This window comes from Rhinoderma darwinii, chromosome 1 (assembly GCF_050947455.1).
Source record: "Rhinoderma darwinii isolate aRhiDar2 chromosome 1, aRhiDar2.hap1, whole genome shotgun sequence".
NCBI lineage: Eukaryota > Metazoa > Chordata > Amphibia > Anura > Rhinodermatidae > Rhinoderma > Rhinoderma darwinii.
In genome coordinates, this window is record NC_134687.1 from 560,725,810 (window position 1) to 560,752,330 (window position 26,521).

The following is a 26,521-nucleotide window of genomic DNA, read 5'->3' on the forward strand; positions in this document are numbered from 1 at the left end:
ACCATCACATAGTAAGTAACATCTCGTCCTGCAATGGCTTGTAGGAGACCGCGTAAGGCTATGTTCACACGGGGTATTTTGCAGTTTTTTGACGCGGAAACCGCGTCGCAAAACTCGGCAAAAACGGCCCGATAACGCCTCCCATTGATTTCAGGGCGCTTCCGCCTCTGACCTCCCATTGACTTCAATGGGAGGAGAAAGCGTATTTCTCGCTGTTTTATGCCCGCGGCGCTCAATGGCCGCGGGCGAAAAACGGCGCGATAATCGGCGTGCAGGGAGAGGAATATCTGCCTCAAAGTTCCAAACGGAATTTTGAGGCAGATATTCATCCCCCAAAATACTCCGTGTGAACATAGCCTAAAGCAGCTGCTATTATATAGTTGTAGCCAAAACTTAAAAACAACTAGGAATGGACGACATATCACTAAGGCCAGGATCACACATGCAGTTTTAATGCAGCTTTTTGAGCCAGAGGAATGGCCACAAATGAAGGGAGAGGCATGTCTTTTCTTTATATCTTTCCTTCTTTTTGGATCCACTTCTGGCTTTGGCTCAAAAAACCGCATGTGTGATCCTGGCCTAAAGTGTTAGGCCCCATGCACACGAACGTGCTTTTGCGGCCGCAATACCCCGAAAACCTACATTCATTCCTATGGGACCATGCACACGACCGTGGTTTTTCACAGTCCGTGCATGGCCCAGGAGTCCAGGCTCATTGAAAATAATGGTCGCGGCCATGTGCATGGCCCGCGATTTTCGGGCAGCTCGCGGCTGACAGTCCGCTGCCGGCCGACCCGAAAATCACAGCCATACACATGGCTACGGTGGTGTGCATGAGGCCTTAGATCTATTTTTGACAGGGGTGCGGATGAATTCCATCTTTTCCGTTAAATTTCATTTTGAAAACAGAAGGGGATATTTTTGTAATTGTTGCTATTACTTTTTAGATACACACACACACACACACACACACACACACAGTTCCTAGAAGGCCTCATGAATATATTACGGCTCCATACCGCCTCAAAGTTGTACAAAGCTGTAATAGCGTACTCACAGGGTTCTACAGGGACCCTACTGTTTTTCTGTTGAATGACATACAAATCAGTCAGAAAAAACATTCATGGCGTGTTCCATCGGACACCATATTTTTAAACTATTCAACCCTAGGTCACAATATACAGTATAACAATAGACACATAGCACAGAGTACGATGCTGCAGGGATCTCAATGTACCACGTACAACCTCCTCTACGTGTACGTATATAATCCACTTCTAACGTCTTTGGCACGGTTAGGGATAGGAAGTTGGTTAAAAAAAAAAAAAAACTTCAGTCAATTTTCTGATTTAGGTCTTTATTCCACGTTCATCTTTCACCATGCATTTCAATGGGTTGTAAAGGTCATTAAAAAGTATTTTTTGCCTTAGTCACTTCAGAACGTTACTTAGACTTTAAATATCCTGTGTAACTGAACACAAAAACTTATTTAAATGAAATATAAAATTAGTTCTATACATACATATTTTTTCAGCTGGATACACCAGGATTATATATAGGTAAAGTCAATTCATACTAAATGATTGCCCTATCTTACATCCTTCAGCCATGTCTTCTGTGTCCATCTATGGAGCAGTAGCGATTCACTGTGCATGTTCTCAGACGCTGCAGCTCCACAATAGTTTTGTATTCATAATGGTTGTGGCATAAGCTTCTGATGTTAAGCACTGTGCCAGTAACATGCGCCCATCACCTGGCCGATGTCCTAGGGATGCAAAACACAAACCAGTTACAACTTACATTCAGTTGAACACCAGAGATTTAAAGGAACAGTGTCACCAAAATTTATTTTTTTAATATGTTAAAGATGTTAGTGCTTTATTAAAAACGTTTGGATTAATTTGTGTGTTACTTTTTTTTATTTTTACACTTTTTCTTCCCTATGGGGGCTGCCATTTTTTTTTCCATTTCTGTATGTGTCGATTAACGACACATACAGACATGGAATACGGCAGCTCCAGTCCCATAGGGACTGCGAACGGGGCCCGTTCCATCCACTATCGTGTACGCCGCTGTGTGGGAACGGCGCATGCGCCGCTCCCACACAGTTCAATTTGAAATGCGTGCCGTCCGGCGCCATTTTCCTGTGGACCGGAAGTCGCGGCCGGACAGTAAGATTACTACTTCCGGTCGCGGCTTCCGGATTTGTGCACATGGAGCAGCGGCAGCAGACGGAGCGGATGGACCGGAGGGAGCGGCGGCGGCAGGAGCAGGTAAGTGATTTCTATGTATGTTCGTGTTTCAGTGTGTGTTTACTACTGTATGTAAACCTTCTACACTGTGTGTTAGCTCAAAAAATGGCGACACACAGTGTAGGAGGTTAGACCGTTCAAACCCCTCGTTTCTCCCGGCACTAGCCAGGATAAAGGAGGGGGGGATTCTGAGAGCTCACTAGAGCGAGGGATTTTTACCCAATTTTGCAGCATAAAGCAATGTGGTTGCTTTACCACATGCAATGCTGCAATTTTGGGAATGGCTCCATCTAGTGACCAGTGCTGGGAAATATTATAAATTGAATCCAATTTATAATATTTCCTGACTCGTGAAAAAAAAAAAAAAAATTAGAACAATGTTTAATCACCTACACACTAATTGTTTAACTAAAAAAAAAACAAAACATGTTTTGCTGGCAACACATTCCCTTTAACTTTTCCATGCCTGCCCCCCTCAGGGTCTAATTTTCCTAACACACACAACACTTCATGAGAATTTACATACCAAGGACAACTATTGCAAAGATGGAAATTATTTTCTCCATAGAACTTGGCTCCCATCATTAAACTTCATGGCACGCCGGTCCCTTTGTAATAGGTACTGATTATTTAAAGCACCATGTGTAAATTAATCTGTATATATCATGAAATGTCAAATACAGCATTATTGGTATATGAGCAACACAGGTCTGATAATAATGCAGTCTGTATTCTGCTGAAGGACTTGCAGGGGGGAAGCTGCTAGTGTCCTGTTCTATTATTGGACAGCTCCTACTTATCAATGGAGCAATACAAGTCTATTCGGTAATTGCTTTATATGCAATGTCCTACTGTACACGTGTGGGTGAAGGTACTTTAAAACAAAAAGGTGTAAGAGCAGCATAATCCAATTCTCGAGTACACCTAAATTAAGAAAATTTCACACAGAATGCATGCATGAGATGTCCGAAAGTACGTCTATAACTAAACCTAATAGCGATACAATAATTAAAGAGGTTTTCCCACTTAAGTGATGACAGATCGCTAGGATTAAAATTATTCACATATACTGTCAATGCAGAGAACAAAGTCATTTCCCAACATAAATGGGAAGTGAATAAGTGCATACATTGTTACTATAGGAGGATATAACCAGTAAGAAGCAGTACAAGGGACTGCTCCACCTTCTCATGCCTCCAGCTCAAGTATTAACAAGCTGCACCTTAAATTAACATTGGCTGTATGGTCAACGAGAAACCTAGCAACTTTATACATACACATCTTCATTTTTAGTTATTTTTTGCAGTTCTTTTAAAGACTTTGGATTCTGCAGCAGGTTTAGCTGTGTGGTAATGGCATGATTTTCTGGCTCACCACCACAGCAGCATGTGCAAATCCACGATACCATGCAGCCCTGATCATTAAGGCCAACACATCGTTGATCGGCGCTCGCTTGCTCCTGTCACACAGAGCTATGGATGGGGACGAGCAAAAGGGAGATGTGCTGCAGACAACGATAATCTTTTCCTTTTTTTAAACGATACGATCAGCAGATGATTGAGCAGACCAAAACGAAGTGTTCAACGAAGCGAAGGCGCAATGAATAGGAGCATAGACCGGCGGAGGCGACGGCAGGAGCAGGTAATTTATGTTTGTGTATATGTTCGTGTTATACTGTGTGATTACCACTGTATCTAATCCTCCTACACTGTGCAGTCACTCAGAAAATGGCGGCACACAGTGTAGGAGGTTTGAAGACATTCAAACCCTTCCTTCTCCTGGCACTAGCCAGAATAAGGGAGGGGGATTGTGTGAGGACACTAGAGGAGAGTGTGTCCACCCCAAATTTGCAGCATAAATCAATGAGGTTGCTTTACCACAGTGACCATGCTGCAATTTTGGAAACTGCTCCCTCTAGTGGCCAGCACATGGAAATGTTATAAATTAGAATCTAATTTATAATATTTCCTGACTTGTGAAAAAACAAAAACAAAACAATGTGTAATCACTTAAATACTAATTGTTTAACAGAAAAAAAAAAAAAAAAGGATTTCTAGCGACACATGCCCTTTAAGTAAACTCTCATACGAAGCCGATTGTGCGGGCCGCCGGGTGGCTCCTAATGCCGTTTGTTAGGTACCGGAACATTGAGCCAGGAAGGATCTACGTGTGCGCCTGTATTACGTCATTAGGAGCCACCCAGTGGTCCCTCTGGTTCGGGTCAGCGCACTTTCAAAATGGTGTCTCAGGCGGATACAATGGAAACAGTTTGGCCCCTACAATGTAGTTATCCACAGTCTGTGGTCCTGGTCTTATCCTCCAGTACAATAGGTGCTGTGGACCATGAGGTGTACTCTCTATGGCTTCATGCACACGACCGTGCCCGTAATTACAGGCAAGGCCGGCTGCGGACAGCCGGCCGTTTTTACAGGCCGTGCTCCCATTATAAAGTATAGGAGCACGGTCCGTAAAATAAAAAAAAATAGGACACGTCCTATTTTTTTCGGCAGGTCTCTATAGCACGGACACACTCCCGTAGACAAACGGGAAGGTGTCTGTCGGCCATAGAAATGAATGGGTCTGTAATTACAGGCGATTTTACGGTTGTGTGCATGGGGCCTATATCAGGAAAGTTAATGTTACCCCCTCTCCCTCAGGGATAAGAAGATTTGTGGCCCCTCACTGGTATGTATAGTGTATGATGGGACTTGTGCTGATAATTACATGCCCCCCATTTTATACAACTCCATCTGTCATCTTTAGGCACCCTCATTGTTCTTGTCACCCGTTTAGTGACCAGATGTCCATCTATATATTGTACATATAACATTTCTGCGTTAACAGTGTTCAGTCCACAGTGTAGTGCAAATGCTGCGGTCAGCATTAACAGTAGAAAAGACATACACAGAGGTTGCATTAAATGGTTTTCAGCCTAATAAATTTTGAATTGCATTACTGAAAGTTATACTCCCCGTTGGCTAAAAATGCTCCATAAGACTGTTTACACGTACAATTAAAAACGGCAGAAAATTTGAGTTGTTTTCAAGGGAAACCAGCCTCTGATTTTCAGCCATTTTTGAAGCAGAAAACATGTGAGGCTTTTCTTTTTATTTTTAGATGTTTTTGGAGCGGTAAAAAAAAACAAAAAAAAACAAAACACCCCGTCTGAACTAAATACCTTTTCCCCATTGATTACAATGGGAAGGTGTATGTCGGCGTTTCAGTAGCGTTTTTCAAGGTGTACTTCGAGGAGTTTACGCCCCAAAATACTGCCCTAAAAATGCTGAGGAGTAGTATTTTTACTTTAAAGAAAAATATGTAGTGCGGCCTCTGGTGGTGGGTCTTCCTACATCAGAAAAATAAACTTTTCTTCTTTTCTCTCTAGGAAATGCTCTTAGAACTGCTTCTATAGAAAACTGCGCTTTTGCATGCTTGTTTATGGCGCAGTGTTTGCCCAAAAAAGTTATTAGTAAAACCACGACAGAAATAATAATCCAGTGGTGTGAAATAATTGACAACCTCAAGTTAATAGAGATTCACATTAGGATGCTGACATGTTGTAGTCTATATAATAAGACCCACCATGTATTTAGTGTACGGAGCGTATGTCAGCAGGTAACTGGTCACTCCATTTAGGATGTTGGGGGAACTTTCTCTGCCTCGATGGAGGTTTTGATGAAGGCTCCGAGCTGTTTTGTGTTAACATCCTTCATCTGATCCAGCTGCCTCCATCCACGGCGCAGGAGATATTCTATGTGCATGATATCAGTCCTGGGGATTTTGGCGTTCTTCCTGAAATCATTCTGGATTCGGGGCAGGAAACCTGGTTTGTCCTTTCCAGCTCGTAAAAACTGTTTGTATAGACTCAGGACTTGTTTCTGGAGGTTGCTGTGTCTTATCATCGTGTCTCATAGCTGTGGGGACAGAAGGCACAGATCAGCCCATTACATTCTAAAAGTCTATGTAGATGATGGGTCTTGGAGTCACTACAGATAATACACCATACAATGTTGTTTAATCTAACCCAGCAGCCAATCAGCTTGCAGGGATAGACTAAGGCCTCATGCAGATTCTTCACCAGTTTCAGGTCCGTTTAAAACAGATCAGTGTGTCCGTTGTGACATCAGTGTGCTTTCTGTTGTCACTCCGCGTCCGTTCCTTCGTTTTAAACGGATGCTGTGCTTCAGTTTGTCTTCAGTTTAAGGGTATGTGCACACGCTAGCTGTCATTTACGTGTGAAAAGACACTGTTTAAGAGAAAACAGCTGCCTCGTTTCACACGTAAATGCTCCTCCTCGCATTTTGCGAGCCGTCTGAGACGCTCGTAAATCTTGCTGTGCTTCATTGAGTTCAATGAAGAACGGCTCAAATTACGTGGCAAAGAAGTGTCCTGCACTTCTTTGCCGAGACAGTCCATTTACACGTCGTCGTTTGACAGCTGTCAAACGACGACGCGTAAATTACAGGTCGTCTGCACAGTACGTCGGCAAACCCATTCAAATGAATGGGCAGATGTTTGCCGACGTATTGCAGCCCTATTTTCAGGCGTAAAACGAGGCATAATACGCCTCGTTTACGCCTGAAAATAGGTCGTGTGAACCCAGCCTTAAAGAGACTGTCTATTCACAATCTCAGCACTTCATTAACGTTTGTTTGGTACTTACAGCAGAGCAAGCGTAATCTCGAGAGATCTCGCTGTAAATGACAGAAACGCTTTGCTCTGCTGTAAGTACTACAGAAACGTTAACGAAGTGCCGGGATTGTGAATAGACATCCCGTCCTGGCTGGAAGGAATGTCTATTCACTGTCTAAACACTTCAGTAATGTTAATGTGTCAGTATAAGACAGCACATAAGGATCTAGCAGGATCCCTATGCGCTGAGTAAATGAATGGAGAGGAGTGCATGATGCCGATTGGTCAGCGTCATACACTCCTCTGTACAACACCCACTTGGTCTAAAGTAAAAACACACCCACTTGGGCATTAAGAAGCTAATTAGCATAAAGCTAAAATCGCTCCTAACGTGGTAAAAATAGATTGTTTTTCTAAATAAAAAGCACTGCTGTCACCTACATTACAGCGCCGATCTCCTTATGTAGGAGACAGGACACTTATAATGTGGTGACAGAGCCTCTTTAAACGGTCTGTTAAAATCTATCTTGTGTGTTGAATGCAGGGAACTTTGGCACGCCCTGCTGTTGCTTAGCAACCGACCTGTGAAAATCGGACGGCACACAGATGCCTTCTGTGTGCCGTCCGGGTTTTTAATGGACCCATAGACTTCAATGGGCCCACGGTCACTGAATGACGGACAAAAGTAGGACATGCACTACTTTTGACGGAACGGACAAACAAACGTAAAAACAACTGAAGCGTGCATGGCCCCATAGAAATTAACATGTCCGGGTGCGATCAGTTAAAAAAAATAAAAATAGCACCCTGAAGAAAATAACTGAAGTGGGCACGAGGCCTAATAGGCAAACACCACTGTTCTTGAGACATGTGACCACCATGCGGCACAAGTGTAGTTTAGCTCTGGCCCAATGCTATTCCAATTTGAACATAAAGCGTATTCATTAGATAATGAAATGTTACGCAATTCTCCAATATAATTTGTTACAGTTCCTCACAAATCTATACCTATATACACACTGTTAATGCAAGATGCAGGTCATTTCCCAACATAAATGGGAAGTGAATAAGTACATACATTATTACTATAGGAGGATATAACCAGTAGGAAGCAGTACAAGGGACTGCTCCACCTTCTCATGCCTCCAGCTCTATTCACCAGTTACACAATACTACATACATGTTACTGCTCTAGGGGCGGTAAGAAAAAACAATTCTACCCATTAGATATTTCTACAAGCGTCATTCACATAGAATTAGTGCCAAAAAGATTTTTAAAAAAACCTTTAAATAGTGTCTCTAGGCCATCGGGGGTGAGGAGGGAGCAAATACATTAAAGAGGCTGTCACCACATTATAAGTGTCCTATCTCCTACATAAGGAGATCGGCGCTATAATGTAGGTGACAGCAGTGCTTTTTATTTAGAAAAACAATTATGAGCGATTTTAGCTTTATGCCAATGACTATTAAAGAGGTTCTGTCACCACATTATAAGTGGCCTATCTTGTACATAAGGAGATCGGCGCTATAATGTAGATTACAGCAGTGTTTTTTATTTAGAAAAACAATGATTTTTGACCTATATTAGCTTTATGCTAATGAGTTTCTCAATGGACAACTGGGCGTGTTTTACTATATGGCCAAGTGGGTGTTGTACAGAGGAGTGTATGACGCTGACCAATCAGTGACCAATCAGCGTCATGCACTTCTCTCCATTCATTCAGCAGATAGTGATATAGTTATGTCGTTATATGCAGCTACATAAACACACTATAACATTACTGCAGTGTCCTGACAATGAATTTACATTACCTCCAGCCAGGACGGGATGTGTATTCAGAATCCTGACCACTTCTCTGCACGTCTCCGATTTACAGCACAGCAAGCTCTCGCTGTAAATGATAGTTTACAGCGTAATCTCGCGAGACTACGCCTGCTGTGCTGTAAATCAGAGACGTGCAGAGAAGTAGTCAGGATTCTGAATATACATCACGTCCCGGCTGGTGGTAATGTCTATTCATTGTGAGGACACTGCCGTGTGCAGACTAAATGAATGGAGAGAAGTGTATGACGCTGATTGGTCAGAGTCATACACTCCTCTGTACAATGCCCACTTGGCCATATCGTAAAACACGCCCAGTTGTCCATTGGGAAACTCATTAGAATAAAGCTAATATAGGTCATAACTCCGTCAAAAATAATCGTTTTTCTAAATAAAAAACACTGCTGTAATCTACATTACAGCGCCGATCACATCATGTACAAGATAGGCCACTTATAATGTGGTGACAACTGGGCATGTTTTTACTTTAGACCAAGTGGGCGTTTTACAGAGGAGTGGATGACGCAATTCAGACAATGCAGCAGAGAACCTAGCAGTTTTTAGGAAAAGTTTCCAGGACTTCCCAATGCTAGAATAAATTGCAGCACTCACTAAGCCTCATGCAGACAGAAACAGTGTGCAGAGAGCCGGTACACAGTGTCCCTGCGGTTATGGATTAATGGACGACAACTAAGGACTTTGTTTTCTCCCTCCCCCCTAGCCCATAACAGTGGATGGTCCCAGCAGGAGGACTACATTAGTCGCCGGGGACACGCTCAATACCTCTTGTATGAATGACGCCTGGCTACAGCTTTTCTGCAATCGTCAGTCATTCCCCACAGCAGACACACATCTCCAATTACTTCTACGGAAGCTGAATGTGCAGTGAATCACATAAAAGACGCATCATCTGACTGGAGTTGCACCATACAACAATCTGCAACTACTGTAACAGTGGACAAAGCAGCCTCCATTCGCTTGTACTAGACGTGCACTGCAACACGTGCTCCACAAGCTTTTGTAAAAACTACAACTCGAGCATGGCCTGACATGCTAGGAGTTGTAGTTTCACAACAGCCATTCTATAATCTAAAGCCTCGATGCCCCCCCAAAAAAGCGTATAGTATATTACCTTGAGACGGGGAACCCACATCTCTGCCCGTGTACTCATCCGCCATTATTACATAAACCGAGGGACATGAGCGCAGGAATAGACTACAAGTCACCGAAAGAAGGAACTACAAGTCCCGGCAACACCGTGTGTTACAGCTAAATAACAGCCGCAAAGAAACACGTCGCCTGAGAGTGTGACCTTCCTCATGTATCACTCCTGCACACGCACTGACCTGCCTCATCGGACACCGGAAGTACAGCCGTACACTCACCGCTCATTTCCGCCACAGCTGTACTGCCACCTGCTGTCCACACATGCGCACTACACTATGTGTGATAGGGTAGTGTCTGCATGAATCAGCTCCTGGTCACTAGACAGCTCTCGTGTGTATTTGCTAAGATTGGAAACAAAGTACAAAACGTCATCAGTCTTTTCCAAAGAATTTCACAAAAATCCCTTCAATAGATGGCATAAGAGAAACTGAGTGCCCCCAAACACCCATTCAGGGTGCCATAAAGGCTGGGTTTACACTGTGCGTTTTTAACATGCGATGTTTATTTGGTAGCTAAACTCCCATGTCTCTCAATGGGAATTCATCAACAAAAAAAAAGCATGTTGAAACCGCAACAAAAATGCACATTGTGAACCCAGCCCCAGAGCACGCCTTTATGTGTTCATTTATAATCCCACTTGCATTTGCCCCACCCCGACAAACAATTATGTGCTTGCTGTTACCCCCCAAAATATGCATCCTTTAATATTTTTCCTGCTACTGCCTTTGCCTACTGCTACCCAGGTACCCCCAAAACTAGCCCCCAAAACAGTGTTTGCTGTGCAATACTATGCCAGCTCTCCCCACATTACTGCGCCTGCTGCTGTCCCCAAGAGCGGCTCTACTACACCCCTTCACGTCCGGTGACTGAGTGCATGCGACTCAATCTATTTTTATGGACTGCAAAAAAAACGTTTGCTAAAAAAAAGTTGTATGTGTACAGTCTTTTCCCAGTGCTGCAGCTTACAGGCCTACGGCAGGGAACATGAATAAATTGTATTACATAAACACCAACTTTCTTTTATCACAAAATAAATATACCAATAAAATATGCACAGGGAAAAAAAAAGATGTGGGCAAGTCACACATCAGTCACTAACAATTGCTAAGGCCGGTAGGCTTCCTTCCCACACGTTTTTTTGACGTTTTTTTAGCCATCTAAATGTAAGTTTTTAGATAAAATAATTAAAGAGGTATTCCCAAAGTCATAAATTATCACCTATCCACAGGATTTCAATCATGAGAACAGGGTCTTGAACCCCCATATGCTCCACACTGCACTCCTTGCGGTGAGGAGGAGCTTAAATGGAGCGGCGGACAAGCATGCGCTCGCAGGTCCATTCACTGGCTATTAGAATGCCGAAAACAGCCGAGAGATGTACTCCGTTGTTTCTGTAATTTCCGTAGACTTTGAATGGAGCGGCAGCACGCAAACTCGACCGTCGCACCATTTAATGTCCTCACTGTGGTCGAGCAGTAAGGAGGATCTAAGGGTTCGGGACCCTCGTCCTCACGATCAATGGGGGTCCCAGCGATGGGACCCCAGCGATCAGAAAATAATCACCTATCCTGTGAATAGGTGATAATTTATGATTTTAGGAATACCCCTTAAAGGCTAGTTCACAGAGTATTTTGGCTCTGTTTTTGATGTGGAAACCGCATTGGAAACCGCGCGAATAAGCGCCCGAAATCACCTTCCATTGATTGCCTCCCATTGAATGTCCGCGAAATCGGCCAAAATCGCCAGCCATTGAATGGCCGCAGGAGAAAAACGCAGCAAGTGTTCTGCTGGCCGGACAAAATCTGCCTCAAAATTCCTGAAGGAATTTTGAGGCAGATTTATCTGCCTGCAAAATACTCCATGTGAACAGGGCCTTAGGGCACATTCAGACGTGGCAGAATTGCTTTGGAATTCCGCTGCTGACAGTCCGCAGTGGAATTCTGCAGCAGACGTTTTTTACATTTGTTTCTATACATTTTTAGGAAAGTTTGTTCAGACGTTGCCAAAAATAACTGTGCGGAAATCAGGCTGCGGTGCAGATTTTTCTCTCCGCAGCATGCTCATTATGTTGCGGAGAAGCAGCGGAATTTCACTGCGTATTTCAGCCTTTGCAATGCAAAAACTGAAAGCTGTGGCCAGTCCGCTGTGATATCTGCAACGTCTGAATTACCTGTCAAATATGCAAATGTTGGTGCCGATTCATTGCGTAATTGCCCTGAATCTGCACCAACATTGGTGAACATGGCCTTAATGTGTTTTTGGTGGAATTTTTTTGCTAATAGTGTGTTTTACTACCTGCAGGGTTTTTTTTAGGTGGTGTTTTTCACATTGCAAATCATGTGATTAAAAGATTGTGTGATGCAAAGATTCCACTATGCAACATAGGGTTTATTCTGAAAAAAAGCCACCAAAAACACCATAAAAAAAAATTGCTGCACACATTGACAAATGAGTTTTTGTGAAGAGGCAAATAACTGCTTGGGCTACATACAGCCATATTGTAGCGTCATGCAACATGACGTAAAAAATGTTGCACGCGAATTGCATGTCCAATAAGTCTTTCAACAAAAATCTATGGCCAATTTATTAATACTGCCATTTCATATGCCAGTCTTAATAGAAGGAAAGTTGGAGTAAGGGTATGTGTACACGGCTTATTAGGCTGAAAAACCAGAAGCAGAACGCCTCCAAACATCTGCCCATTGATTTCAATGGGAAAAAAGGCGCTCTGTTCCGACGGGCCGTTATTTTACGCGCCCGTTTTGAAAAACAGCCGCGTAAAAAAACTGCCGCGAAAAACAAGTGCATGTCACTTCTTGAGACGTTTTTGGAGCCATTTTTCATTAACTCTATAGAAAAACAGCTCCAAAAACGGCAGTAAAAAACGCCACAAAAAACGCAACTTTGAATAAAAAACGGCTGAACATCAGGAGCTGTTCCGTATTTTCAGACGTTTTTGATTTTGCGTGTGAACATACCCTAAGAGGCAACACATTTATTAAGAGGCGCATGCCTCTTAATAAGTGTGAGTATCTTTCGGACGGCCGTGCGCCCTCCATTCCCCCTCATCGGCCATATAATAAAATTAATGCTCACCTTACCTACACTTTGCCCCGCCTGGCCCCCACAGCATGCTACATGGCTCATACAAGTTCTGACGCCGAGCAGCGTCTATTATGCGACACAGTACTCAAAGTCTTTAGTGCTGCGTCACATAGAACGTACTGACACTGCCCGTCCAGTACCCTGAGGGGACCCGAAGTGGAGGAGAGAAGCGGTAAAATGAGCATTCATTTTTTTTTTTTTTAAACTAATTGGGGGCTAGTCTGATCGGGGCGGGGGGGGGCTAGTCTGATCGGGGGGGGGGGGGTACGGTATGGGGCACTGGCCTCTACCTTGCTATGTCCCACAGAGTGAAATCCACGCCAAATAGGAGCTGGCGTATATTTTTACTGTAGTTGGCATGAGTTTTTTGGCAGAAAATAGAAGCAATTTAAAAAGAAAAAGAAAGGATTTATAGAAGCTTCCAACCTCTGTAATGTAACATAAAGTTCCTTATTACATTACCTCCACTAGGGGTCAGCAGAGAACATGGTAAATAGAAATAAGTGACTGTTCGGCAATGCTCACGCAGCATAAATTTGAGGCTGAAAATAAAACCTGTGTAATACACGTCAAAACACACACGTTTAGTTTAAGCTGTTTTTCATTGAATACGTATATTTCGATGTGTATTTGAAGTGTTTTTTGAGGAATTTTTTTAATGTTTTTTTTCCTCCCAATGGAATACACGACATGCCGCAAGAATTGACATGATGCTTATTATTTTACACGATGCGTAATTTATTTACACACGTGAAAAAAAATGCACTGTATATACCAGCGATTCATATTCACATTAAACTCAATGAGAAGCTTTATCCAATTGTTTTTAATGCGGATTTAGTCAAAAATACACTGTGTGAATACGGCTGCCGGGTTCACTTGAGAACACAACAGTCACTAGCAGGAGCTGTATGTTTAGAGCGAAGGATGGGATTGTATACCTTCCTGTGAGATAAGGAAAGATGAAAGGTTCCCCTGATCTCACAGGACAAGATTTGATCCCTTCCTTTGCGCTATGTACGGCTTCTACCAGGGGCGACGCTAGCACCGGACCCCCAGGGGCCCAAGCCCCGGATCTTTGGCCCGGTGCCCTGGATCCCCGGGCGACAGGGGTCGCAGGGGTCGCAATTGCAACCAGGACGCGGCCCCCGACCCCGTGTCTATAGAAATTGACTATAGTAAATAGGGCCTATGTCATAAGACGACGCTGTGCGCCGCGCATGACGTCACGACGCTGGATGGTGTCAGGACATCCTCTGCACCAAAGAGCTGGATAAGTGTAACATCATTACTGCCTGCTGGGGTCCTGTATCTAAGCCTGACTTGTGGTAGGCTTAGATACAGGGTCCAACAGACAGCATCATTGATGGGCTTAGATACAGGGCCCATGTGTGATACTGTCTGTTGGATCATGTATCTAAGCTTACCGCAAGCCAGGCTTCGATACAGGGCCCCAGCAGACAGTAATCTTATACTGTATAAGATTACTGTCTGCTGGGGCCCTGTATCTAAGCCTATCACATGGTAGGCTTAGGCTGGGTTCACACGACCTATTTTCAGACGTAAACGAGGCGTTTTATGCCTCGTTTTACGTCTGAAAATAGGGCTACAATACGTCGGCAAACATCTGCCCATTCACTTGAATGGGTTTGCCGACGTACTGTGCAGACGACCTGTCATTTACGCGTCGTCGTTTGACAGCTGTCAAACGACGACGCGTAAATTGACTGCCTCGGCAAAGAAGTGCAGGACACTTCTTTGCCACGTAATTTGAGCTGTTCTTCATTGAACTCAATGAAGAGCAGCTCAAGATTTACGAGCGTCACAGACGCCTCGCATAATGCGAGGAGGAGCATTTACGTCTGAAACAAGGCAGCTGTTTTCTCCTGAAAACAGTCTGTAATTTCAGCCGTAAAAGCCTCTCACCGTGTGCACATACCCTTAGATACATGGCCCATGTGTGATCCTGTCTGATGGACCCTGTATTTAAGCCTACCACATGTTAGGCTTAGATACAGGGCCCCAGCAGACAGTAATCTTATACAGTATAAGAAAACATGGTTGAACAGACAGTATCACACATTGGCGCTGTATCTAAGCCTACCACCTGTGTTACTACTGGATTTTTATGCGTGTTTGTAGTTTTTCACAGGTTCGGTTGTTGGACTACTTCGATGACGGCTTTTTTTATTTTCAATAAAATGGTTAATGAGAATTGTGTGGGGGTTTTTTATTTCAATAAAATATATTTTTTCTATGTTCTTTTTTTTTTTTTAAACTTCATTACCACCGCCTTAATAATGGCTGCCGGCTGATTGACAGCGTCCATTACTAAGGCGGGGCTTAGTGTTAGCCGGTGCGGAGGCTAACACTAAACCCCATTATTACTCCGGCACCCACCGCCACCAGGGGTACCGAGAAGAGCTGGGTACAATCCAGTACCAGACTATCAGTAGTGATGGTCGGACACTGGGGTGGCCACAGTCTGGTATTATTAGGCTGGGAAAGCCCCAAAGCAGTGGCACTTCCCACCATGGTGATGCTAGCCTCCTGCTGCTAAGTTGTATCTGGCTGTATATAAAAAATGGGGGAGACCCCTCGTAATTATTTTTTAATGGAATAAACGTTGTGTGGTCCTCCCCATTTTTCACAACTAGTCAGTTACAACATAGAAGCAGCAGCAGGCTAGCATTACCAGGGTTGGAAGTGCCACTGTTTTCAGCCTCTCCCAGCCTAATAATACCAGCCTACGGCCGCCCCGGTGCCCAGCCTACACTACAGATGGTCGGGTACTGGATCGTACCCAGCTCTTCCCGGTACCCCTGATGGCGGTGGGTACCAGGGTAATAATGGGGGTTACTGTTTGCCTTTTCACCGGCTAACATTAAGCCTCGCATTAGTAATGGATTCTGTCAATTAGCCAGCGGCCATTGCTAAGGCGGTAGTAATAAAGTAAAAAAAAAAATACAAATACATAGAAAAAATATTTTATTAAAATAAAAAACCCACAGATCCCTCATTAATCATTTTATTGAGAATAAAAAAGCCGTAATCGAAGTAGTCCTCGAGTCCGACGTAGTCCCACAACCGAACCTGTAAAAAAACACAAATACACCAAAAAATTAGTAACACATACAAAAGCAAAGCAATTCTTATACTTACATTTCGTGGGTCCAGTGCTGGAGCCGCAATGTCAGCGAGCTGGGCCCTATATTTAATCCTATCATGTGTGATACTGTATGCTGGGCCATGTATCTAAGCCTATCATGTGTGATACTGTCTGCTGGGGCCATGTATCTAAGCCTATCATGTGTGATACTGTCTTCTGAGACAATGCATCCAATTCTATCCAGCGGTGTAGCTATGTGGCGGGAGTAAATATATATCTCTTTTAAGACTCTAGCAACGCCCCTGGCTTCTACAGAGAGCTGTACTGTATGCTTGTGTGAAACTGACGTCAAAGCGGGGAGAGGACTGCTGGCTGTGAGCTGCATTTCAAAAGAAGTGGCTAGGAAAAGTCACACAACAGTTCTGAGTTGCACCAAAGTTGCATTGAGTTTCACAAATTGGCAGTCATGCGACTTCAAAAGTAGCGCAACAGCACGCATCATAAAAAAACAACATGCAACATGCCTCTGATGTGCCATCTCCTCTCCCCGCGACGCATCTTTGTACACCTATTAAGCCCCGCCTCTGGGATTAAAGGGATTGTGCACTACCGGACAACTGATGACCTATCCACTGTATATGATAAGTATCAGCATATTATCAGTATATGATCGGGGTGTGTCCAACACCCGGAGCCCGCACCGATCAGCCGTTCCAGCTGCCTCCGGGCACCGGACCAGAAGCGGGTGGCTCCGGTCACAAAATAGCGGTAGAGCTGCAGTTCGGTAGCATGGCCGATATGCAATGTGCGGCACCAACTGCTTCCAGCTCCATACATTGCGTACTGTGCAATGACATCCGGTGCCCCATGGATAGGTCATCAGTTGTCCGGTAATGGACACCCCTTTAATAGGAACCTGTCAAAATCGCTATATACTGCAAACGATCCAATGATTGCTGGTTCAAGTCCCCTAGGGGGACTTCTAAAAAATAAAAAACTGTTGAATAAAGTTTATTTTAATGTACAAAAAGTAATGTTTAAAAAAAATAACAAACCTGGTATTGCCACGTCCGTACTAGTCCGAACTAGTACAATATAATGGATTTAACCTGCTTGGTGAATGCCGTAAGAAAAAAAAAATTGCAATGCTCAAATTTTGTCACCTTAGCTTCCTTTACCCCACAAATATGTTTTTTGCAGTTTCCCAGTACATTATATGCTACATTAAATGGTGCCAAGAAAACCCACAACTTGTCCCGCAAAAAAACAATATAATAGAAAAAAATATGTCAATGAAAAAATAAGGCGGGGAGGAAAAAGAAAAGTGAAAATATTAACACTGGCCGTGTCGTTAAGGGGTTAAAGGGGTTCCCTGGGAGAACATAAATATAGCTGATATAGTTTAATTGCAGGGTCAGACTACACAGGGATTGTATGTAGTATATAACTATGAAGACTGAGGCCTCATGCACAAGACTGTGTTTTTGTATCCGCAATTCATTTCTATGGGCCCATGCACACGACAGTGGTTTCCACGATCTGTGCATTGGCTGGGAGGCCAGACCGCAAAAAAATAGGACAAGTCATTATATGGTACGGATTTGCGGTCCGGGCTAATGTGTGGACGGTCCGTGAATTGCAGAAGGCCCGCGGTTGACACTCCGCAACAGTCCGTGCCAAAACCACGGGCTGTGCACACGGCTACGACCGTGTGCATGAGGTCTCATAGATCTCCATAAGAGCTGTAGACACAAAACGTTAGGAAATTTTTAGTCAAGACAATTTGCAACACGGAAGACCAGTGGTGGGTGCAGAAATGGTCTGAATTCAACCGGATCGGAGAAATCGTGTTAGGCTGGAGATATACACAAACACACACACACACACACACACACACACACACACACACACACACACACACACACACAGAGCGTTTTGCTGTGTTTTCGTGCATTTTTCGTGAAATTTTTCGTGACATTTTTAATAGCGTTTTTTATGCGTTTTTTTAGTGTGGCCAAAACTACGTTCTAAACAAACCAGAAAAAAAGGTATGTACAAAATGACAGTTCAGCTACCTTCCCACACACAATCTTTCTGCCAATTTAAATTGCATCAAAAAATGCTTCGAGAAAACGCCAGCGTTATTAAAATGTCAAGTACAGTTAAGTTTACCGCTCAGACGGCACTGGTAACAGTCCAATATCATTCAGTATGGGCACTCTCTCCCAGAAAAATGCAGTGGACAGTCCGCAATCCAATGAGGGTGTGGATGGTAATTCTTATCCTTGTAGTCCCACAGAGCTCCAGATCGTCTCTCTCCACATTCAAAGAACTCCTGGTAGGAAAAGGATCTTATGTCTCTAAGGGTATGTTCACACGACAGCGTCCGTAACGGCTGAAATTACGGGGATGTTTTCAGGAGGAAACATCCCCGTAATTTCAGTCGTAACGGCATGTGCAGGCGCTTGAACGTCGCATCCATTACGGACGTAATTGGCGCTGCTTTTCATTGGAGTTAATGAATAACGGCTCCAATTACGGCCAAAGAAGTGACAGGTCACTTCTTTGACGCGGGCGTCTATTTACGCGCCGTCATTTGACAGCGGCGCGTAAATATACGCCTCGTGTGGACAGACAAACGTCAGCCCATTGCTTTCAATGGGCAGATGTTTGTCAACGCTATTGATGCGCATTTTTCGGACGTAATTCGGGGCAAAAACGCCCGAATTACGTCCGTAATTAGTGTGTGTGAACATACCCTAAGGGTATGTTCACACGCCCTATTTACGGACGAAAATACGTCTCCAAACCGCCGGCAAACATCTGCCCATTGCAATCAATGGGGTTACGATGTTCTGTGCACACAGGCTTTTTTTTTACGCGCCGGTTTCAAAAGACAGCGCGTAAAAAGACGCCCGCGTCAAAGAAGTGCATGTCATTTCTAGAGAAGTAATTGGAGCCGATTTTCATTGACTCCATTGAAAAACAGCCTGTAATTTCAGGCGTATTGGACGCTGCCGTGTGAACATACCCTAATACATGGAAAGAGGAAGACACATAGTGCAACACCCTCTGAAAAAACATTGCTCCACGCCAAGTTTAATCCATACTCACAGAAGTAACAAGAAATAAAAGCATCAAGGTAAGTAAAAATCTTTAAAATTTCTAGGCGGCACGCCAAACACTCTCGCGTGCCTGTGTCTTCCTTTTTCCATCTATTAGAGACATAAGATCCTTTTCCTACCAGTTATTTGAACATCGAGAGACGATACGGAGCTCAGTGGGACTACAGGGATAAGAATTACCATCCACAGCCTCATTGGATTACGGATTGTCCACTGCATTTTTCTGGGAGAGAGTGTCCATACTGAATGATATTGGACTGTTAGGGTATGTTCACACACAAACTCAAAAACGTCTGAAAATATGGAGCTGTTTTCAAGGGAAAACAGCTCATGATTTTCAGACGTTTTTTAAGCCACTCGCGTTTTTTACGTTTTTTTTGGAGATGTTTTCAATATAGTCTATGAAAAATGGCTCCAAAAAACGTCCCAACAAGTCACCTACACTTCTTTTTTTTCGCGGCTGTTTTTAAAACGGCCGCATAAAAAAATGGCCCATCGGAACAGAACTGCGTTTTTCCCATTGAAATTAATGGGCAGATGTTTGGAGGCGTTCTGCTTCCGATTTTCCGTCCGTTTTCCGGCCGTTTACGGCACGAAAAACGGCCAAAAATAGGCCGTGTGAACATACCCTTACCGGTGCCGTCTGAGCGGTAAACTTAACTGTACTTTATATATGTCATTTAGTATTTGTTGGATCATACCCAATTTAGTTTTACCTGCTCCGGTCTAAGATATATATTGTGGGTATTTGAGCCAGGAGAAACTGCCATTATATTTGTTATTAAAATGTAACATGCGTTTTCTATGGTGTTTTTAGTGGCGTTTCTAATGATATTTTACATTAGATATCATTTTATCTTTTTTTGGGAGTTTTGTAAAGTCCTTTAGAGTAGCCTATGGGATAAACGCCTGAAAAAACACCATACCCAGAGAATGCTGGATTTGGAAAAAGATGCTACTGACCACAAAAATGGTTCAAAAACACCACAAACCAAAACGCAGTTGTGTGTAGTGCATTTGATATTTTACTATAGCCTTTACCGTAACATGTGGCCACACTAAAAAATGAGTTAAAAAACGCAGCAAAAAATGCAATAAAAACGCTGTGAAAAGTGCACAAATCACAGCAAAACGGCAGGTGTGAGTCCAGCCTTATTGAAAAACGGCATTAAAAAAGTCATAAAAAACGCATGTTACATTTTAATAATGGTGGTGTTTTTAAAAGCGCTTTTGATGCATTTTAAAGTGCCAGTAAAAAATCTGTGTGTGAAGGAGGCCTATAGGAAAAATAAATAATGCACAATATAAAAGGACAACATTTCATGATATAACTTTCCTGTTCACTGAAGAATCTTAGGCTAGGTTCACACAGGGTATTTTGCCGAGTTTTTTGACGCGGAAACCGCGTCGCAAAACTCGGCAGAAACGGCCCGAGAACGCCTCCCATTGATTTCAATGGGAGGCGTCGGCGTTTTTTTCCCGCGAGCAGTAAAACTGCCTCGCGGGAAAAAGAAGCGACATGCCCTATCTTCGGGCGCTTCCGCCTCTGACCTCCCATTGACTTCAATGGGAGGCAGGAGAAAGCGTATTTCTCGCTGTTTTATGCCCGCGGCGCTCAATGGCCGCGGGCGAAAAACGGCGCGATAATTGCCGCGAAAATCGGCGTGCAGGGAGAGGAATATCTGCCTCAAAGTTCCAAACAGAATTTTGAGGCAGATATTCCTCCCCCAAAATACTCCGTGTGAACATAGCCTAAGGCTATGTTCACACGGGGTCTTTTGCAGAGTTTTTTGACGCGGAAACCGCGTCGCAAAACTCGGCAGAAACGGCCCGAGAACGCCTCCCATTGATTTCAATGGGAGGCGTCGGCGTCTTTTTCCCGCGAGCAGTAAAAATGCCTCGCGGGAAAAAGAAGCGACATGCCCTATCTTCGGGCGCTTCCGCCTCCGACCTCCCATTGACTTCAATGGGAGGCAGGAGAAAGCGTGTTTTATGCCCGCGGCGCTCAATGGCCGCGGGCGAAAAATGGCGCGATAATTGCTATTCACACGGAGTATTTTGGGGGAGGAATATCTGCCTCAAAATTCCGTTTGGAGCTTTGAGGCAGATATTCCTCCCCCAAAATACTCCGTGTGAACATAGCCTAAGGGTGAGTTCAAACAGAGTTTTTTGCAGGAGGAAAATCTGCCTCAAAGTTCCGTTTGGAAGTTTGAGGCAGATTTTCCTCTGCCTGCACGCTGATTTTCACTACGTTTTTCGCTCGCGGCCATAAAACACAGCAAAATACGCTTTCTCTGCCTCCCTTTGATGTCAATGGGAGGTCAGAGGCATAAACGCCCGAAGATAGGGCATGTCCCTTCTTTCTCCCGCGAGCCGGCTTTCCCGCTTGCGGGAAAAAACGCCTCCGTCTACCATTAAGATCAATGGGAGGCATTTTCGGCCGTTTTTTGCCACGCTTTGCGGCGTGGTTTCTGCGCCAAAAAAGTGGTAAAAAAACTCTGTGTGAACTGGCCCTTAGAAATCAGATATAGCTAGAGATTATCTTCCAGCAATGGATTGCTTTGACGTAGCATTATGTAGATTTGCAATATACTGAAATGGCTCGTGGGCAAAAGAAGCCATATATAGTATCTCCACTTGACCAAGTTGCCGCATCTGACACATGGTTTATGTAGGAAATAAATTGGTGCAATGCGACAAGTCTACTAAAATAAAACATCATAAGGTCACTTCCATAATAAACACGTAGCTATTAGTGATATCATTCATAACTAATAGCTAAGATAAGACATTCAGCCCACTCGTATATACCGCCCACAATTTTAAGCGAGCATGCCCTAGCGATGAGTTTACATAGTCTGAATTCTGGCATTCAGCTCAAAGAGATAACACAACGGGATCGATAAAAAAAGAAAACTGGTGTAAAAAAAAAAACAGTGGTGTTGCCTGTAGCAATTTATTGGATTATCAGCTGTAATGTGGCTTCTGCATCCAACTATGTGGTCTCCAAATTACACAGTTTGATTTATCCTCCATAAGAAGCACTGACTACTAAATATAGTATTCCACCATCATAAGTACTGGAGGCTTTGAAATAAGTGGAAGTCCTTTGAGCCATTCCTTTTAATTCTTTCGCTGCCAGGGGTTTCTGGGTATTTTGCACCTCTGATAGCCGGGCCAATTTTCACACTTTTGATGTGTACAAATAAAACCTGATTTATAAAATGAAAAAAACTATCCTAAACCCCCTTAACCACATATTTTCTGAAAGTACACACCTGCCACTTTGAGAAAATGGCGCTCAGCACTTTATACACACATGCAGGGGCGTAACTAGGAAAGACTGGGACGCATAGCAAACTATTGACTGGGGCCCCCCCTCCCCTGGGTGTCACACAACCCCCCCCCTTGTAGATAGTGCCTTTTTTACAGCCCCCCTGTAGATAACGCCATACAGCGCCCCCCCCTGTAGATAACGCCATACAGCCCCCCCCTGTAGACTGTATGGCATTATCTACAGGGGGGGCTGTATGGTGTTATCTACAGGGGGGGCTGTATGGCGTTATCTACAGGGGGGGCTGTATGGTGTTATCTACAGGGGGGGCTGTATGGCGTTATCTACAGGGGGGACTGTGTGGCGTTATCTACAGGGGGGACTGTGTGGCGTTATCTACAGGGGGGACGGTGTGGCGTTATCTACAGGGGGGGACTGTGTGGCGTTATCTACAGGGGGGACTGTGTGGCGTTATCTACAGGGGGGACTGTGTGGCGTTATCTACAGGGGGGACTGTGTGGCGTTATCTACAGGGGGGACTTTGTGGCGTTATCTACAGGGGGACTGTGTGGCGTTATCTACAGGGTGGGCTGTATGGCATTATCTACAGGGGGGACTGTGTGGCGTTATCTACAGGGGGGACAGTGTGGCGTTATCTACAGGGGGGACTGTGTGGTGTTATCTACAGGGGGACTGTGTGGCGTTATCTACAGGGGGGGCTGTGTGGCGTTATCTACAGAGGGACTGTGTGGCGTTATCTACAGGGGGGGACTGTGTGGCGTTATCTACAGGGGGGACTGTATGGCGTTATCTACAGAGGGGGCTGTATGGCGCTAACGCCATACAGCCCCCACTGTAGAGAACGGCATACAGCCCCCCCTGTAGAGAACGCCATACAGCCCCCCCTGTAGGGAACGCCATACAGCGCCCCCCCTGCAGGGAATGCCATACAGCGCCCCCCCTGCAGGGAAAGCCATACAGCGCCCCCCCCTGCAGGGAACGCCATACAGCGCCCCCCCCTGCAGTGAACGCCATACAGCGCCCCCCCCTGCAGGGAACGCCATACAGCACCCCCCCTGCAGGGAACGCCATACAGAGCCCCCCCCTGCAGGGAACGCCATACAGCCCCCCCCCCCAAAAAAAATGCGACCTATAGTGTGTCCTACAAATAACATGCATCCCCTATCCACAGGATAGGGGATACATGTGTGATCGCTGGCAGCGATAGGGAGAACAGGGGACTGAAATTCCCCTGAAGTTCTCCATGACTAACCTCTGGCTTCCGGCGTCTGTGTCGGCAGCTCTGTAGAAATGAATGGAGCGCTGGTCACGCATTGCGCACAAGCGCGACCGGCGCTCCATTCATTTCTACGGAGCTGCCGACACAGACCCTGGAAGTCCGAGGTTTGTGATGGAGAACTTCAGGGGACTTTCAGTCCCCCGTTCTCCCTATCGCTGCCAGCGATCACACATGTATCCACTATCCTGTGGATAGGGGATACATGTCTTTTGTTTACTGGCAGAGCGGGGAGATACCTCCCTGCTCTGCCGTAGTGTTCAGTGGCGTCCCGCTGTAGCAGCCGTAGCGGCAGCTAGCGGAGCCTCCGGCCATGGTGGGGGCCTGTGCCGGCGGGCGACACGGGCCCCCTCATGCCGCGGGCCCCGTAGCAGTCGCTACGGCTGCTACGGCGGTAGTTACGCCACTGCACACATGTACCTTCATGCAATTTTGTCTCAAAATGTTATTTGTCGTAAACAATGCATAACAATTAGTGTTTGTGGCTAAAAGTCTGACCCCATCAGAAAATTAGACGCACAACACCTCCTAAATATAATAGTTCAAGATATGCAGAGTTCATACATGTCACTTATGTCTACATGCAAATATCTTCACAATATGTACTTGTGTGTTACGTCCAGATTTTGCTGCGGATTCAGCATGCTCTGATATCCATGCAGAAAATGTTCCGCAGCATATAGATGAGATTTGTTCAAATCTCATCTACATATTGGCCTTCTACCGCAAATGTGTTTAACCCCTTCAGGACACAGCCTGTTTTGGCCTTGTGGACACGGACAATTTTTTCAAATCTGACATGTGTCACTTCATGTGGTAATCACTTTGGAATGCTTTTACCTATCCAAGCCATTCTGAGATTGTTTTCTCATGACATATTGTACTTTATGTTAGTGAAAAAACACCAACATTTTGAGAAAGTTTGCAAAAATTTGCATTGCTCTAAATTTAAATGTATCTGCTTGTAAAACATATAGTAATACCAGACAAAATAGTTACTATTTCACATATTCCATATGTCTACTTTATGTTTGCATCGTTTTTTGAACATTCTTTTATTTTTCTTGGACGTTACAAGGCTTACAAATTTAGCAGCAATTTCTCACGTTTTCAAGAAAATTTTAAAAGACTATTTTTTCAGGTACCAGTTCAGTTCTGAAGTGGCTCTGAGGAGCCTATTTATTAAAAACCCCATAACTCACCCCAATTTAAAAACTGCACCCCTGAATGTATTTAAAACAGCATTCAGAAAGTTTCTTATCACGTTAGGCGTTTCACAGGAATTAAAGCAAAGTATAGGTGAAATGTACAAATTTCTTTTTTTTTGCCGAAATTCATTTGTAATACAGTTTTTTGTGTAACACAGAAGGTTTTACCCGAGAAACGCAACCCAATATTTATTGCCCAGATTCTGCCGTTTTTAGATATATCCCATATGTGGCCCTAGTGTATTAATGTACTGAAACACCGGCCTCAGAAGCAAAGGAGCACCTAGTGGATTTTCAGGCCTTCTATTTTTTAGAATATATTTTAGGCACCATGTCCGGTTTGAAGAGGTCTTGTGGTGCCAAAACAGTGTAAATCCCCAGAAAGTGACCCCATGTTGGAAACTACAGCCCTCAAGGAATTTTTCTATAGGTATAGTTAGCATTTTGACCCCACAGGTCTTTTGCAGAATTTAGTGGAATTAGGCTGTTAAAATTAATATCGACATTTTTTCCACTAAAATGTTGACATTTTCAGTTTCACAAAAGAAAAAGGAGAAAAAGCACCCCGATAGTTTGTAAAGCAATTTCTTACGATTACGGCAATACCCACTGATGGTGATAAATGTTTTTTCATTAGAAATTAATGAACCCTTTCAGGACTGATCCTTTTTTGCCTTTCCATTTTAGTTTTCCACTCCCCGCCTTCCAAAAGCCATAAATTTCTTTTTTAATTTTTTTTAATCAATAGAGTAGTGTGAGGGCTTAATTTTTGCGGGAGGAGTTGTAGATTCTATTGACATGATATGAAGTACCATGTACTGGGAAACTGAAAATAAAATTCTTTGCTGGCTGAAACTGGAAAAAACTGTGATTCCTCCATTATTTTTTGGGTTTTGTTTTTATGGCTTTCACCGTGTGGTAAAAACAACAACTTAACTTTTTTTCCATGGCAAAATAGGATTACGGTGATACCAACTTTACATCGTTTTTTTTATATTTTACTACTTTTACAAAGAAAAAAAATAATTGTTTTGTTTCGCCACATTCCGAGAGTCATAACTTTTTTATTTTTTGGTCGATTGAGAGGTGTGAGGGCTTATTTTTGGCGGGACGAGCTGTAGTTTTTATTGGTGAAAAATATCTAAAAATACGGGGGCTGAACGCCTCCAAACATCTGCCCATTTCAATGGGTAAAATGGCGTTTCATTCCCACGAGGCGTTTTGTTACTTGCAGTTTCTAAAAAGGGGCACGTAAAAAAACGCCCCATAAAAAAGAAGTGCATGTCACTTCTTGAGCCATATTTTGAGCCGTTTCTCATTATCTCAATAGAAAAACAGCTCCAAAAACGGCCGTGATAAACGCATCAAAAAACACTTGATGCTTAAAAAAGGCTCAAACTCAGGGGCTGTTTTCCCTTGAAAACCGCTCCATATTTTACAGCCGTTTTTTGTTTGCCATGTGAACATGCGCTTCTAAAAAAAATGTGAGAGCTAAGGTGACCAAAAAACAGCGATTTTGGCATTTTAAAT

The 26,521-nt window shown here is 43.9% G+C and overlaps 1 protein-coding gene and 2 non-coding genes across 5 annotated transcripts; all 3 read right to left on the reverse strand.

Moving 5' to 3' along the window:
* Nucleotides 1–1,340: 1,340 nt before the first annotated feature.
* Nucleotides 1,341–10,110, reverse strand: SDHAF1 (succinate dehydrogenase complex assembly factor 1). Of its 3 annotated transcripts, none has more exons than XM_075838601.1 (3): nucleotides 10,053–10,110; nucleotides 5,835–6,166; nucleotides 1,341–1,765 (listed from the first exon to the last, which is right to left on the reverse strand). In XM_075838601.1, exon 2 carries the CDS (start codon nucleotides 6,152–6,154, stop codon nucleotides 5,885–5,887), a length of 270 nt encoding a protein of 89 aa, XP_075694716.1. In that variant the 5' UTR covers nucleotides 6,155–6,166; nucleotides 10,053–10,110; the 3' UTR covers nucleotides 1,341–1,765; nucleotides 5,835–5,884. The 3 variants fall into 3 exon arrangements, with proteins under 3 accessions (XP_075694716.1, XP_075694706.1, XP_075694724.1); XM_075838591.1 differs by lacking the exon at nucleotides 10,053–10,110 and adding an exon at nucleotides 9,839–10,046; XM_075838609.1 differs by lacking the exon at nucleotides 10,053–10,110 and adding an exon at nucleotides 9,490–9,511.
* Nucleotides 3,380–3,451, reverse strand: LOC142723002 (small nucleolar RNA SNORA47). The gene has a single exon (XR_012875262.1). It is a non-coding gene; the product is annotated as a small nucleolar RNA SNORA47 (small nucleolar RNA).
* Nucleotides 7,950–8,032, reverse strand: LOC142722991 (small nucleolar RNA SNORA47). Its single transcript, XR_012875250.1, has one exon. It is a non-coding gene; the product is annotated as a small nucleolar RNA SNORA47 (small nucleolar RNA).
* Nucleotides 10,111–26,521: the final 16,411 nt, after the last annotated feature.

Coding starts and splice junctions, on each gene's coding strand:
- SDHAF1 (XM_075838601.1), bottom strand. CDS start 6,154: ATGATAAGACACAGCAACCTCCAGAAACAAGTCCTGAGTCTATACAAA.